This window comes from Sorex fumeus, unplaced genomic scaffold (genome assembly GCF_029834395.1).
Source record: "Sorex fumeus unplaced genomic scaffold, SorFum_2.1 ptg000007l, whole genome shotgun sequence".
In the NCBI taxonomy this organism is placed as follows: Eukaryota; Metazoa; Chordata; class Mammalia; order Eulipotyphla; family Soricidae; genus Sorex; species Sorex fumeus.
The window spans coordinates 62,802,660-62,819,933 of NW_026606064.1; the positions used below are offsets into that span (position 1 = coordinate 62,802,660).

The following is a 17,274-nucleotide window of genomic DNA, read 5'->3' on the forward strand; positions in this document are numbered from 1 at the left end:
CTCAGGAACCATACATATGTGGTGCTGGGGATTGAACTAAGTTCAGCTGCATGCAAGGCAAATACCTTAAAGTGTATACTCTCTCTCCACCCTTCATCTTGTTTTGTTTCAAAGTGTTTTTTTTTAAATTAAAGTAGCATTGATTTATAACATTACAAGAATCTTGGTTATATAGCAGTGTGCTTCTGCCCCTGTATCTACTATACCATAATCATCACCAGAAATCTGGTTTCCATCAGCTACAGGGCAGTTCCTTTATCCATTTTCACAAGAGACACTGGTACATGGAGAGTGACAGTAGTAAAAATGTAAGCAAACAGTGATCCTCAAATAATGTGGAAGTGAGGTACTGACACCCTCCACAGCTTAAAAATTCACATATAACTTGGTTCTTCCCAAATTTACATACCTCCCTTTTTATCCACTGGGGATTGATATTAGGAGCTGTGCGCTGCCCGGAGCTGCCATAGTTTTCCCCCTTTATCTTCAGGTTCTACATCCCCCATATTCAACCATGGGGCTGAATACGGGAATGGAGGTTGGTTAAATGGATTTATCCAAGGTTGGTTAAATCTATGAATGCTAGCAAAAGCTCTACTTTTAAGTAGCACTGTAACACTTTAGCACTGCCTTCTCGTTAAAAGTATGTTAAATCAGACATATAACTACCCTCAAAACTTAAAAGTATGTTAAATGAGACATATTACTACCCTCAAATTTAAAAGTCTGTTAAATCACCAAATAAAGGTGTTGGGAGGATCCTCCCAGGATGGGAGAAGCATGCTGAAAGTAGACCAAACATGATTGCCACTCAATGTTTCTTTTGCAAACCACAACACCCAAAAGGAGAGAGAGAACAGAGGGGAATGCCCTGCCACAGAGACAGGGTGGGATGGGGGTGGTAGGGGGTGGAAGGGATACTGGGATCCGTGGTGGTGGGAAGTGGGCACTGGTGGAGGGATGGGTATTTGATCATTGTATAATTGAAACCCAAGCACAAAAATGTGTAAGTCTGCAACTGCACCTCATGATATATCACTATCAAAAAAATTTTTTAATAAAAAAATAAATTAAAAAATGGAAAAAAAGTCTGTTAAATGAGACATATAACTAGATATATAATAATAATATAATGTGTGGTGATCCTGCCTATATTAATATAATTGCAAATTACTTATTTATTCATGTTTATCATTTTAATATGAATTTTATATGTATACATATATTCCTCCGCCCCTCTCGGAGAGCCCGGCAAGCTACCGAGTGTATTCGATATGCCAGACAAAGTAACAACAAAGTCTCCAATGGAGACGTTACTGGGCCCGCTCAAGCAAATCGACGATCAACGGGAGGGCCTTTACTTTACTTTACTTACATATATACTCTTATACACAATATTATCAAGTAAGCAGTAAGGCATTGAGTTTATGTATTAATTGTATGATGCCAAGAGTTAAAAATGGAATTCTATGCTTGAGTACTAGCATGCAGTCGACTCAGGTTTGAGCCCCAGTACTCCATATGATCCCCCAAGAGCTGCCTGGAGTTATCCCTTAATGTAGAATCAAGAATAAGCCCTAAGCACTGCCAGGTGTGACCAAAACAAAAAGAAAACAAACAATGAAATTCTATGGGAATTTATGTACTCAGTCCTTTATCAGGCTGCATGAAAAAAAAATCACCTTGTTCTTTGAGCTTTTCCAGAGTCTCTAGAATATAATTAATGCAATATTGATCATTAGGCATATTCTGTTTTCAGTATTGGTCTGTCATTCAAATGATCCTCTTTATTGTTGATGCTTAAACACATAAATTTCCCATGAAAAATATAATAATCAAGGTAATTTGATTTACAGATTTTGGATGACTGGCCAGGGTATGACTTGAATTTATTCACATACCCTCAGCACTACTATGGAGATTTGGAATATGTGCTCATACCTCATGGCATCATTGTGGACAGGTGAGTATTACTCCTGGGTCGGTCTTGGTTCTGTGCTGGGCCCTCTCCACCCTTAACTCCCTGTGGTGACTGGAATCCAACCTGAGGTTCACACATGCAAAACACGTTCTACTAATGAACTGTATGTTGAGTGGCCCTCTCTTTTAAAGCCATGTGAAACACTTTGGAACCTTATTTATGAGTGTTTTTATATAGTAGTAAAGAGAACTTCCTTAAGGGTCAGAGAGATAACACAGCAGTTAAGGCACTTACCTTGCATACAGCAAGTCCTTGCACAATCTCCAACACTGCATATGGTCCCTGGAGCACTAGCAGGAGTGATCCCTGAGTGCCGAGCCAGGACTAAGCCCTGACACCTCAACACAGCACAGAACAACAGCCAGCTGTGGCCCACAAACCCAAACTAAGAAAAACAAACAAACAAACAAAAAAAAGAGAACTTCAGTAGGACAGAGAATGTTAATTAAAATGAATGTGCTGGAGTGATAGTAAAGCAGGTAAGACTTTTGCCTTACATGTGGCCAATCTGGGTTCACTCCCCAGTCTCTCATATGGTCCCCCATGTACTCCCAGGAGTGATTCCTGTGTGCAGAGCCAGGAATAACCCCTGAGAAGCTCAATGTGGTAAAAAACCAAATAAATAAATCAAATGAATTTGTCCTTAACTGAATTGTTTATCTTAACATAGTTGTCCAGGAGAAATGATTAAAATATATATATAAATGTTCAATATTATATTCACTGTAATGGTCTATTGGTAAAGGCCTCAAAATGCCACAGGCTGAGGATGGTGGGTGGGAAAGCATTGTCCCTCACTCTTCATCTCACAGTGTCAGATGAGTTAACCAGCCAGTCCAGAAGTGACCTTTGCCCTCAGGTAACAGATTTCTCCAGTCCTGGCTTTCCCAGCAACATCCATTTATCCCAGGTCAATTAATGCATGAGAGGCTAGTCTCTCTATGCACTATGATGTTTCCCAGCCAGTGGTAAAGTTTTGTCAATAGAGTATTTTTGACTGACAAATATCTGCGCGGAACCATTCCTTTTTGTTTTCTTTTTTCTTTTTTGTTCATTTATTTATTTATTGGCTTTTTGGGTCACATCCAGCGGTGCTCAGGGGATACTTCTGACTTTGCACTCAGCAATTACTCCTGGTGGTGCCCTGGGAACTATATGGGATGCCGGGGATCAAACCTGGTTCAGCCACATGCAAAACAAACGCCCTCCCCACTGTTCTATCACTCCAAGCCCCTGCATGGAACCATTTCTACCACAAGCAAGATTTATTAATTTCACCCCTTAACAGAACTGCCTTCATGCCCAGACAACTACTTTCACTTCCACCTCTGATTTCAATGCACAGGTAAAATATTTAGAGTCCTACATTTATAGAGAGAGCAAACTTCAGAGTTTTCACTGTGCACTCCTAGAAATGAACTAGCTTTAAAATCCATTCCGACCAATCTGTTGTTTTATTGCAGTCTTTAGTGATTGCTGATAAAGTGGGTTTAGTATCTACCGTATTTATAACTATTTCTTGTTCACTTGCTCCTTCCCTTTTTTTGTCTTCTAGACTGTGAAAAGGCTTTCCTACAATTGTTCTTTTCTCCACAATCTGGTGACTGAAGTTTATTTAATTTTGTTAAATTAAAAAAATGTTTTTGGTTGAGCTGCACCTTGTGGTGCTCAGGGCTTATTCCTGGCTCTGTACTATGGGGTGAGTCCCTATAGTGCTTGGGAGACCCTGTAGTGCCAAGAACCCCAGGCCTCTTGCCTGTGAAGAATGTGCTCAGCCCACTGAGCCATCTTTCTGACCCTTAAATGGAAAAGCAACTTGTTATCAGGGAATCAAACCCAGGGCCACATACATGAGAAGCTGATGCTCTTTGACAGAACTTCATCCCCAACTGTCTTTTTTCTAAGTGTCACAGCCTAAATTTCACTTCTGTGACTGAATAGCTTTGTGTTGGGCCTCAGATTGATGGGGATGATACTCGAATACCTGGTCTTCCACTCTCTGCTGATGGATGGGACAGGAAGACTCCAGGGTGGTGGAAAGCATATCCAAATTTCTAGCTTTTTTTCAAGTCTTCCCTAAATTTTCATTTAGCTCTGGGTTCTTCAGGATCTCCTCTGCACACACCTGCAGCTGCATCATCCTGAGGGGTAGGAGTGCTTGCCTTGGACTCTCTTGGGCATCTGTCTCCCTCCAGTCAGTGAGGGTTATGTGCAGAGTTGAGTGTGAACTTCTCTCCCCTGACTCTCACCTCCTGAAACTCACTAGCAAATCCCCAATTTATCTGCTGCTCAGATAAATTGCTTGTTGAAGCAGGGCTGTGAGTTCCCCCTTATCACAGAGCAGACTCAGAGACAGGTGAGGAGGACAATTTGTAGACTTGAGTTTGGCTATCCTCCCTCCCTCCCTTGGTCCCTCCCTCCCTCCCTCGCTCCCTCCCTTCCTCACTTCCTCCCTTCTCCCGCTCTCCCTCCCTCCATTCCCTCCCTCCATTCCCTCCATCCCTCCCTCCCGCCCACCTTCCTTCCTTCCTTCCTTCCTTCCTCCCTCCCTCCCTCCTTCCCTCCCTCTCTCCTTCCCTCTCTCCTTCTCTCTCTCCTTCCCCCTCCCTTCCTCCCTCCTTTGCTCCCTTGCTCCTTCCCTCCCTCCCTTCCTTCCCCCTTCCTCCCTTCTCCCTTTCCCTCCATTCCTTCCTCCCTCTCTCCTTCTCTCCCTCCCTTTCCTCCCTAGCTCCCTCTCTCCCTTTCTTGCTCCCTTACTCCCTCCCTTCCTTCCTCCCTTCCTCCCATCTCTCTCCCTCCCTCCTTACTTCCCTCTCTCCCTTCTTCCTCCCTCCTTTTCTCCCTTCCGCCCTCCCTTCCCTCTTTCCCTCCCTCTCTCCCTCCCTCCCTTCTGCCATTCTTCCCTCCCTCTCCCCTCCCTTCCACCTACCTTTCTTCCTTCCTTCCTTCCTTCCTTCCTTCCTTCCTTCCTTCCTTCCTCACATCTGTCAGTGATCAAGGCTTCCTTCTATTGTCACATCTGTCAGGTTCAGAGTTCAGAGATCTTTGCTGGTGGCCCTTGGGGACTACACGTTGTGCCAGGGATTGAACCTGGGTTGTTCCAAGTGCAAGACAAGCACCCAGCCCACCGTACTCTATGACCCACTTTTACTGCGTCTATCCTGTGTCCAGTGTCTTCAAGAATAAATGGTTCTAAGTTTGTTGTCTGCCTTTGTTGGTTTCCTGGGTGCTGAAACAGTATTTTTTGATAAATTTGCATAACTTTCTTCTTGTTCTTTATGATGAGGATTTGTTGATGTCCCTGTTCCATCATGCTAGTATCAAAGTCTACACTTTTCTTCCCCTGTTTTCTAGGCCATACTCAGCAATGCTCAGGAGTTACTTCTAGCTGTGCACTCAGGAATTTCTACTGACAGTGCTTGGGGGAGCACATGGGATACTGGGGTTCAAATCTAGATTGGTTGCATGCAAGGCAACCCACTGTACTATCGCTCTGGCCCCAAAGTCCACACTTTAAAGGAGAGGCCAGTTAAGCTATTACATGTGCTGATGGGCTTATTCTGAATGCATTTGCAACAACCATTTATTATCGCGTGTACTACATAGGTTTACATGTGTATGCATATATAAACACATACAGAACACATCTTTTAGCGCTGGGGTTATGGTTTCAAGGGGTGGAGTCCATGCATTGCGTGTGCAAGATCTAGGTTCTGTCCCCAGCCTCACATATTCCCCTGAGCACCGCTAGTGTGCCCTGCCCCCAAACAAATGCAACATTTCACACATAAAATTTATTAGGTAACGAATATGCTACATATGTAAAACACGTGGTCTAATGTCCTATATGAATTCAGACCATTCAGCTTATCGACTCTATTTAATTCTATTTGAAGGACCACTAGAAACAAATTTTAGTATGTATTTTAAATCCTGCTTGCATTCAAGGTCTTAATGTTGTTGAGGTATATGGGCATGGATGAACAGATACGAAACTAACAAACAAAGGCACAATGATAGTTCCATGTGAGGTATTGGGACCAGTCCATGACCCATCATGATATAGTTTGAGGAGACACATTTCCCATGTGCTGTATTGAAGTGGTACAACTATTTGGGTCACCATCACTTATGCTATCTACTATTTTTGTGAAAGGTAAATGTTACTCATTGCTCATGATTCTGGGTTTAACTTTTCCTCCTCCTCTTTAACTATAAGGTGAAAGAGTCACTTCGCATTTCCTTTTTTTCTGCTGTGAAGTGAGCATGGTATCACCAAATACCATCCTCAAGTTAAGATTACCACAAGCTCATCAGCAATAAGATAATAGAATTCCTGAGTTTTGACATTCTATTTCACAATCAATTTTGTAGCTTAGAGAAGCAAAAGTGTACTACACAGCATGCAGTTACCAAAAATCTACTTGAACACTCTTTCCAGCCTTAACAAAATTTCTTTTTCCTTATATTCTGTCTCCCAAGCTTTATCCCATACTCCTGTGCAAAGTTGGGTAAGCATGATGGACCATGTTTTTCTAAAAAGAAGAAATATGTTCAGAATTAGTTTTGCTTTAATATAGTCTTTAATTGCTTACTTCCTTCAGAATTGAACGCCTGGCCAAGGATATCATGAAGGACATAGGATACTGTGACATTATGGTCCTATGTGTGCTTAAAGGAGGTTACAAGTTCTGTGCTGATCTAGTTGAACACCTGAAGAACATCAGTCGGAATTCAGATAAATTTGTCTCTATGAAGGTTGACTTCATCAGACTGAAGAGTTATAGGGTAAGTTATTGTGTTTTTCTTTTTCTTAATAAAAAGGTTTGTATGAATCTATAAGTTACTTTCATCTATATGAAAAGATATTTTAGGAAAGATTTGTGCTTTTTTTAAAAAAAATATGGTTATAAAGTTCAGTGTGTTCAGCCTCACAAGTGGACAGGTTAAAAATGGGTGCTAAGAAAATTCTGAGCACACTGATGTGTTTTCTTATCCTGGAAGTCAACTGCATGGTTAACTCTGGAGACCCTTGAAGGGTGTTTAGCCAGAGAGGAGCGTGGGAACGCTGGCAGCTTTATGAAAGAGACTCATTACAGTGGAGGGTTGGACACGAGCAAAGAGAGAAGCTCAGAGCTCAGAACAGAGGGTTAAAGTTCGTCCCTGATTCTTGATGCTGCCAAGGGGCAGGAGAGGTAACCCAGATTCAGCCTCCCTCATTTTTCCTTCACCCAACAACAAGGCCTTTCACTGCACATTTCTACCTAGCTGGAGGCCTGGAGTCCAGTATTTCCCTCGTGACCGAGCAGGACTTGCACCGTTAGCAGAATTCCATCTTTGGATGGATTGGGATAAGGAAAAGAATTCTGAAGATGGACAGGTGGAGAAAAGAGGGATACAGGGGTTCTGGACAGGCCTCAGACGTGCAGGCAGGTGAAAGTTTAATGGGTGTATTTTTCTACATGACTGTACATAGTATTGGTGTATATGTAATTTGTGTGTTTTTGCTTTTTTTTTTGCCCTGGAGATTGACCCCAGAGTGAGGTGTCTGATCTGTCATCACTAAATTATATTCCCATCTTAGATGTATGTTGTGTGTCTTTTCAACTGAGGAAAAGAGGACAGCTACAGCAATAGAAAAGTAGATGGAAATAAGCGAATAGAAAAAGGAAAAAGGAAGAAAATGAAATTCCAAGTTTTACCATGATTTAGTAAATCCACAATATCATTGAGTACAATGTGCATCGTTTCTTTTACCACTAAGAAACAATGGAACAGAGAGATAGCTCAGTGGGCGGAAGTGCATGTTTTTCACTCAAATCCTCATCACCAGAAGTTCCCCTGTGCACCACTCGGAATGACTCTTGAGCACCCAGCTAGGAGTATCCCCTGAGTACCACCAGATATGGTCCCAAAAATAAGGAAGGAAGGGAGGGAGGAAGGATGGGAAGGAAGTAGGGAGGAGAGGGAAAGAGAAGGGAGAGGAGAGGAGTGAGGGGAGGACATGGGAGGGGAGAGAAGAAGAGGGGAGGAGAGAGAAGGAGAGAGGAGGAGAGAGGAGGAGAAAATAGGAGAGGAAAAAAGAAAAGAACTGTAAATCAAGCTATGGCAAGTTATAAAATGCATCCTGATTTTGGATAAACTAAAATGTAAAAATAAGTAAGTAGTTGGAATTGATAAATTCTGAGGCACTCCGCTTTTGCCATATACTCACCAGTGTTCAAATAGCTGAAAAGTACCCGGAAACATCATTTCCCTTATCGCTCCTTCTTAATTCTGGGATCTTGTGACATCACATCAGTATTTTTGTACATGGCAGCATATTCCTTCGATGCAACAGACTTTTTTCCAATTTAGTGTTGAATAATTTTAGCACAGTAAAAATATTTTCAGCATATTTCAACAGGAAGATTCTTTACCAACGAATATGCCAGAGAGAGACCTGGATGTTTCAGTGAATCCATTGTCACTGTCACTGTGCTCCCATTGTTCATCTATTTGCTCTAGCAGGGCCAGTAACATTGTGAGACTTGTTACTGTGTTTGGCATATCAAATACATCACGGGTAGCTTGCCAGGATTTGCCATGCGGGTGAGTTACTCTCAGTAGCTAGCCAGCTCTCCGAGAGGGGCGGAGGAATCGAACTTGGGTCGGCCATGTCAGCTGTATGGAAGGCAGATACCCTACCCGCTGTGCTATTGCTCCAACCCTCAGTGAACCCACATAAATCCTTAAGTCAATCAAACCATGTATGGAAACAAGAACTTTGTCTCTATGGGCCTGTTGGAGAAGGATGCTGAAGCATGCCTTACTCAAAATTTACAAAGCACAGCTCATGTTCCGTGCTGCGTCTTACTCTGGTTATCCAATCCCTACTTCTTGTTTTTCATGTGTATGGATGAAGAAGCTGGTTGGGAAGCAAATAGCTAAATTGACCTCAAAAGAGGCTGTGAATCTAGCATGCTCTTGTCCAATTTACATTGAGATTTCTAGTTCTATCACATAAAGGGGTTGTTTTTTTTTTTAAGTCCCTTTCGTTTCTTTTTTTTTTTTTTTTGGTGTTGTTGCGTTGTAACTATGACAGGTTGTTGGTGCTTGATCGGGGTACTCACCTGGCCTGTGCATTTCACTATGGCGTTTGCATGTGAGTTTGTCAGGAGTCACATAGCTGGCTGTGGTTCTCACTCTCTTTTAGTGGCATTACTGGTTGCCACACACAGAAACGCTAGCAAAGTTCCAGAAGTAGCCCGAGAGCCATGCCAGGTGTGGTCAAATCAAATATATAAGTAATAAAAAATAAAGACATAAAGTGAAGCCAAGACATGTGTGGAGGCTTGTCAAGATTTATAGCAGCATTCTAGTCATGGGGAATCTAGCCATGATTCCTCAATCTTTACCTGGTGAATATCTGTGCAGTTTCTCAATGTACATTATGGGGTTCCTGCCCCCAACTTTAGTGTTCTGTTGAGATATTTATAAGGATGAAAGCAAACACCAAGAAGGCCAGAAAGAGAATGATGCAGAAGAATTTATTTACTGAAAAACAACCAAGTTTTAAGGGTTTCTTTTAGAGACATCCTGGGCTTAGCTGGGTCACTGACACATGCTGGGCTTGATGACAATGGGAACAGAACCCCAGCCAAAAGGCGGTGATGGGGGGTTGTTGGTGTGTGTGTGTGTGGGGGGGGGGTGTGCAGTGGTAAATAGGTTCTGCTCCCAGAGTAAGCTGAAATCTGGCGCAGTATGTATAAAGGGTAGTTGAAAGATGAAATGAAATGCCAACCTTGGGGAGATCATTCAGGGGTTAAGGTGCTGGCTCTGCATGTGCCCAACCCTAGTTTTTCCCAGCATCACAGATGGTCCCTAAGCATCACTAGAAGTGACCCCTGAAAAAGCCCTGAGCAGCACCGGATATGGCCCATCCTCTCTCCACCCTCTCTTCACCAGCCCTCTCCAAAAAAACAACCTCAGGAGCTTCTATCATATGTCTTTGACTTGAATGAAGTCTGCTAGTCACTGAGAACCCACAATGGGAAGCTGTTGTTTTACAGGGATCAAGAGCCCTTGTCCTTGAGAAGCCAATGCTACTAACACCCCCTTTCTCCCTATCAGAACATTGGGACGAGAGAAGTTACTTGAACCCCCAAAACACAGGGCTAGGAAGTTAGTGATCTGTCACACTCCTGAATTAGTATTTGGTGGGGGCAGTAGGGTTTTTTTTTTTTTTGCGTGGCTTTCCTATAGTGTTGGGGTTGCCGGGGCTATACCCAGAGGGGTTCAGGAGGTCATCTGGTTCTAGGGATTGGATGTGGGGCCCAGAGTACATCAGGCACATGCTCCAGACTTTTTAGGGATCTCCCAGACTTAGGAGGACTTATCTCCTAGACTCCTGAATTAGGATTTGGGGGGTGAGAGGAGCCCTTGGCTGTACTCTGGGCTTCCTCCTGGCCCTGTGCTCCAAGCACTCCTGGCAGTTCTCAGAGAGCCACATGAGGTGCTGGGGATTGAACCATGGTTGGCCGCATGCAAGGCAAGAGCCCTAGAATTAAGATTTTCACCTCCCACAATCTGGCAGTTGCTTGCCATTGTGGGTGAGGGAAAGGACGCCAGTGTCTGGGAGGGGACCTGTGTTGAAGAAAAAGTGCTGGGCGAATGTCCAAGAAGAAGCTTGGGCACAGGAAGCAGGATAGGCATCTTTCCAGAGTACAGGGAGGGTACTGGAACTTGGGCAGAGGCAAGATGCCAGGGCCAGCAGGAGAGGCCTAAGACTGAGTCACAGGCACTCGGCTTCCACTGCCTACACAAGCCCACAGTCCCAGTCCCCTAAGGTTTCTTCCTAGAGATTCGTAGCTGTGGCCCAGTGGCAGGGGAGCGGGGGGAGAGGTGTTTGCGGGGCAAGTCGAGTGACTTTGCTATTCTCATAAGCCAAGACTGGAGAGCTCTGCAGTTGGCAGGGGGGACCCTGCACTCAGTGTGGGGAACAGGAGCATTGCTTGCAAGGGATGCTCCACATTCTAATTAGCTCTCTTGTCTCATATAGTTCATATGCTTGCCGCCCCCAGAAACCAACACTGGCCGCCCATACACAGGAAACCTGCTGTTCATTGCTTTTGTTCACTTGTACCTGATTTCTTCCCAAAAGGAGGCAATGTGTGGTGCTTTATTAATTATGATAAGATCTTTTATTATTATTATTACTATTACTTTTATTATTATTTTGACACAAAAATAATGGCTGGTTGAAAAAAATCCTTGCCTTTTTTGTTAGACTATTTTTATTGTCTTAAGTGATTTTTATTAACATATTGTAAATTTGTACAGAATATAAAATCTATCAAGAACAAAAAGGTTGCTAAGTGGGTCTAGAGCCATAGTAGGGTAGGTAGGGCACTTTCTTTTTTTTTTTTTTTTCATTTTTTTTTCCCCTTTATTTTATTTTATTTTTTTTTAAGTTGTAGATTTACAATTTTTTGTGCTTTGGTTTCAATTATACAATGATCAGATACCCATCCCTCCACCAGTGCCCATTTTCCACCACCATGGATAATATCCCTCCCACCCCCATCCCCCCATCCCCCCTGTCTCTGTGGCAGGGCAATCCCCTGTGTTCTCTCTCTCCTTTTGGGTGTTGTGGTCTGCAAAAGAGGCATTGAGTGGCAAACATGTTCAGTCCATAGTCTACTTTCCACATGCATCTCGGTAGGGCACTTTCTTGTATGTGGCCTACCCAGGTTTAACCCTGGCACCGTTTTGTAGGTCCCTAAGCCTGCCAGAAGTAGTCCCTGTGTGCAGAACCAGGAGTAAATCCTGATCACTGTCAGATGTGGCTCCACCCCATAGCCCTCCCCCCCCAAAAAATGATTATGAAATTACATACTCCATATGTATCTTATAAAATTCATGGACTTTACATGTTAGAAAAATAACTAAAGAATAATATGAATTCAGGAGAACATAAAAGGGTGATATAATAAAAGTTTGGAGAAAGCATTTCTGGGAAAATAATTTCTTTAAAATATTTTGTGGGGCTGGAGTGATAGCACAGCGGGTAGGGCGTTTGCCTTGTACGTGGCCAACCCGAGTTCGATTCCCAACATCCCATATGGTCCCCTGAGCACCTCCAGAAGTAATTCCTGAGTGCATGAGCCAAGAGTAACCCCTGTGCAAAGCCGGGTGTGAAAAAAAAAAGCAAAAAATAAATAAATATTTTGTGATCATGGTCATTATGTTATTCTGCTTGAATTTAATGTTTTCATTCTCATTTTTTATTAAAGCGTGATGTATTCAATATGCCAAACACAGTAACGACAAGTCTCATGATGGAGACGTTACTGGGCCCGCTCGAGAAAATCGATGAACAATGGGAGGACAGTGACAGTGACAGTGACTACCATTATTTAAATGCAATATTTTTAGCAACTAAGGTAATTGAAACTTATTTTTTAAAGTTATAGCTTTCAAGGACAAGAATTATTTAACATTCTTTTTCTTAATTTTGCATTCACTGGGAGCTGAGATCTAAATTATTTTTTCATTCACCAATTACATTTTTTCCTTCTTCTTGAGAGCAAAAAAAGATGATCCAAGCAGACATTGACAGATGACAGAATAATGCCATACGAAAACAGGATGACTTGGTACAGAAAAGGACACAAGATGACATCAAGTCTCTGAAAATTCTCACCCCACATAGGACTGACTCAGCAGAAACACACAGGAAGTTCAGCAATCACAGTGGGAGGCCGGGAGTTGGGAATGATTCAGCAAAGTCTTTGCTTCAAACGCTGAAACATGAGGAAACTGGGCAGACATGTGACATGCTGAAACTAGAAATGATACCTTTTCATCACAGGAGTCCCAGCTGAATGACCAGCATGTGTGGTCATCTTACTGAACTCTATGCATTTGTTTAGATTGTAGAGCTTCTTCTAACAAGGAAAGGTCACCGGAGGGAACATTTGGAAACTGTTCCAACCAGTATTTTGGTGAGAACATGCTTCTATGTTCACCTTGGCCTATGTTTAAGAGGTGGAAGGAGTGAAGATGGGTGATATATCTTATGAAGATCATTTCTTAAGTTAAAAATAATCTCAAGGGCCAAAGGGATCTTTCAAAAGCTTCTGGAATGCTTAGTGAATGCTTTCCAAACGGGTATGCCAGGGACCCAGCTTCCATCCCTGGCAACACATGGTCCTCAGAGCACCACCACGAGTGATCCGTGTTTATTGAGCCAGAAACAGTACCCTGAACACTGTTTGGTTTGATAACAAAATGAAAAAGGGAAGGCAAAGAGAGGAGAGAGGAGAGAAAGGGAGGGATGCGGAGGGGAGGGGAGAAGAGAAGAGGGGTTCCTGCCTTCTTCTACTGTTTTCTGAGGTCAGGGCACTTTGGAAGATAGTAAGTATGCCTTGATTGTTTACTTCCTAAAATTACTTTTAACTGTTGCATTACAAGGATAAAACAAGTTATTAATTTCTTTATTTAAAGCAAAATTTCTCTTAAAACAGATTAATTTGACCAGCGAGAATTGATAACATTTAGTGCTTTTTGGCACTGTTCTTACAAGAAATAAAATAGCGAGTAATGGTTAGTGAATCCTTTTTTGTTTTTTGTTTTGGGGCCAAACCTGGCAATGCTCAGGGCTTACTCCTGGCTCTGTGCTCAGAAATTACTCCTGGCAGTGATCAGGGGACCATATGTACTGCAGGGGATTGAACCCAGGTCAGCCACATGCAAGGCTTCGATTTCCCCTCCTGGAATATGTAATTATAGAGCACACTTACTTCACTACACAAAGATACTCTACAAAATGAATCACCATTCGATAAAAGCTAAATTTGAGGCAATTAAAATTCATACAATTTACAAACTTATTATAAGTGGCTCCAGGTTTTAAAAAGTCCCTCACTCAGAAGCCCTACCTGCTGCAATATCTCTTCAGCCATTCTCTTTAATATTTGAGTAAATCAATTTGTTTTACTTGCTGGATATACTTAAACAAATTTCAACAAAATATTTTATCATGTGGCAAGTTGTGATCTGGGTGCTTAAAACATGCCATTCGGGTGCTGACATTCGAGGCCAAACAGACAGTTAACTTGATCATTTGATTTCCCGTTAATCATCAATTTGCTCGAGCAAGCGTCAGTAACGTCCCCATTTGTCCCTGTTGCATGCTAGTGTAGCCCAATGGCGTCTGTTCATTCTAGGAACACGAAGGGCCTCAAACCGATCATTCAGGATCTTGACGAAGAAGTCTGACTATCTCATAGGTGGGCGGCCACGCAGTCTTTTGACATCCCATGGAATCCAGTTGGTAACGGCTCTAGTCCAGTGATCATCTCCAAATCTCATTACTCTCCAGCCCATCTGATTTTCTATGCCTTGGCAAATGAGACAGCCTCCCTGGTTCGGAACTCTGGATTCTTTCTTTCATTTGAGTGAAACGTGATACTCCAAGCATAGTTCTTTTGATTCCTCTTTGGGAGACCCAAATAGCGTTCTCATCCTGTTTGCGTAGGGTCCAGGTCTCTGAGGCATATGTTAATGCAGGAAGAACAGTGGAATAGAAGAGATGTGCCCGGAACCTGAGATTCTTCATCCTCTTAGCTATTTCTTTGATGTTCTTGAAGGCATTCCAAGCCGCTCTCTTCCTCCTGTGCAACTCAGGTGCCAGGTCATTCATCATTTTGACTTCTCGACCTAGGAACACATAACTGTTGCATTCAGAGATGTTTGTCCCGTTGAGAGTGAATGGAACGTCAATAATGAGACCATTTCTCACAAACATTGTCTTCGTGAGATTTAGTCCAACCTTTCCACACTCACGGTCAAAGTCAGCCAGCATTTGTGCCACTTGACTGATCTTTGGTGTTATTAGAATGATGTCATCAGCAAAGCAGAGGTGGTGTAGTTGCCGACCATCTATCTTCACTCCCATTCCTTCCCATTCCAGTCGTCACATGACGTTCTCGAGGGTGTCACTGAAGAGTTTCGGTGAAATGGTATCACCCTGCCAAACCCCTCTCTTGACATAGATAATCACGTCTTTGTAGAATGGTGAGATCCTGGTAGTGAATCTGTAATACAGCTCATGGAGATCCTGATGTATTGAGTTTGAATGCCCTGATTGGCTAGGGCTTCAGCGACTGCTTCTGTCTCAACAGAATCACAGGCCTTCTTTAAATCAATGACCGTTAGACCGAGCAGCATCTTGAACTCCCAAGAAACCTCAGTGAGCTTGGTTATCATGTGGATATGGTCAATCATGCTGAATCCTTTTCAAAAACCAGCTTGCTCGCCTGGTTGTCCTTCATCTAGTTTCTGCCAGTCCTATTCAGGATGACTCAAGTGAACAGCTTGTAGATGACAGACAATAGGCAGATCGGGCGATAATTGCCAATGTCGTGGATGTCACCCTTCTTGTACATAGTACAGTCCTGCTGGTTTTCCATTGGGATGGAACCTTGCATTCAGACAGGTAGCATGTGAAGAGCCGTGCCAGCGTATTGATGAGTACTGACAGTAGGTTCTTCAGGTGTTCAGGTCTGACCTTGTCTGGGCCGGGTGTTGTTCATTTCTTTACCGACAGGTGGACGTGGCTATCAAAGAGATCTAAGTAGAAGTCATGGATAATCTTCTCCATTGCTGTTCTGGAAGATGTGATAGATCCATCAGGATGTTGGAGGGCAGTCATTTTGGTCTTGTATTTGGTGAAGAACAGGCAGGCATTACGAATGTTTTTCCTGGCTTCTGCCACATCTACCAGCACTTCTGCTCTTCTGTCTTTGAGGTCTTCCTTTATCGCATCTCTGCACTGCTTTGCGAGCTTGGACATTTGCTTGTGGTTGCCTGAGGCATGCACCAAACCATGTTGGCGAATAAGCTCAAGAGTTTTCAAAGACAGGCTTTTTTGTGGCTATCTCTCTCTTGGCGTTTCTTGCACAATCATGGAGGTGCTGAAACAGTCGATCGTATTCCTTGTCAGTGTTGTCAATGACAGCATCTTCCCATGTTGCCACAATAGTGCCAAAGAGGTCCTAGTTGGTGGTCGTTCTGGGAGTTCTCTTCTTAAACTTTGCAGCCCTTTCTCTTCACTCTGTGAAGTTGAATTTTGCATGAAAAAGAAGGTGGAGCGATCCGGTTTGGGATTTTGGGACAACAGCAACATCTGTCAGGCAAAACCATCGATTGAATATGATGTGTCAATTTCATTGTGGAACCGTCCACCAGGAGACTCCCATGTCCAACGATTAGATTCGGCCTTCTGGAATTGTGACTTACCATGGATGGTTTTAGTCTACATGATGAACTCAGACAGTCTCTCAACCTGTTCATTCCATTCTAGGCCATGGGTCCCGATGTGGAGTTCTTCGGCTGATCTTCTTGGTCCTATCTTGGCTTTAAAATCACCAACAATGATCTTGTAGAAGGCGTGGTCTTCTTTATAAAACTTCTCCAGCTTCATATAGAACTTCTCAATTTCTCCTTCATCATAATTGGATGTTGGTGCATAGACAATGAAGATAGAAACTGCCAGCAGTGAGCCACATCTATTCAAGTGTAATCGTTCAATTCAGCTTGTTAGGCATTCGAATGAATCAATGCTTATGGCCAAATTCGTGTTGACAAGGACACCGAAGTCTCTGACACCTCTTTTATAGTTTGTTCCGAGGAACATTCTTCTCCAGTGTCGAAAATGGCATGATGTGATTGATGCCTTCTTGTCTCGATCAGACCAATGATGTTGTACTTGATCTTTCGCCCTTGTACCATCAGGTCCTTGATGGATGCATCTGATGCCAGTGTATGTGCATTGAAAGTACAGACAATCATTTTTGTCTTTGTTTAGGCAGCCTAGTTCGGCCTTGATATTTTATCAGCCTCTCCTTACTCATTCTTCTCAATGTTGCCGTACTGGTGACTCCTTCAGGGTCAGGTGAATGAGACCCATGGTAATTTCTGGTTTTGGCTTATCAAGTACACAACAGATAGCTTGCCAAGCTCTTCCATGTGGGTGGAATACTCTTGGTAGCTTGCCAGGCCCTCTAAGAGGGATAGAGGCTTTGGGGGCGGCCTCTAATCGCTCTTGTAGGTGTTCCCATGGTTCAAACCATATTTGAACTCTATCAAATATGGTGTGGCAGTCCTGGAAGATGGGTATTAAGTGTGTAATAATGTGTTGCATGGCCGTGACACATTATAACATTATATTTATTTATCTTAAATAACAGACAGTTATTTAAAATAAAACAAAAACAAGAAAATAAGAAATGTGCAGATATCGAGAGAGA

General features: G+C 42.9%; 1 protein-coding gene across 1 annotated transcript in view; it reads left to right on the forward strand.

Annotated features, from left to right (window-relative positions):
• Positions 1-17,274, forward strand: part of PRTFDC1 (phosphoribosyl transferase domain containing 1) — a 95,238-nt gene that overhangs the window by 6,191 nt on the left and 71,773 nt on the right. Inside the window, exons 2-3 of the mRNA XM_056135684.1 lie at positions 1,857-1,963; positions 6,586-6,769. Of these exons, the coding sequence (XP_055991659.1) occupies positions 1,857-1,963; positions 6,586-6,769 (291 nt within the window). The remainder of the gene's footprint in view (positions 1-1,856; positions 1,964-6,585; positions 6,770-17,274) is intronic.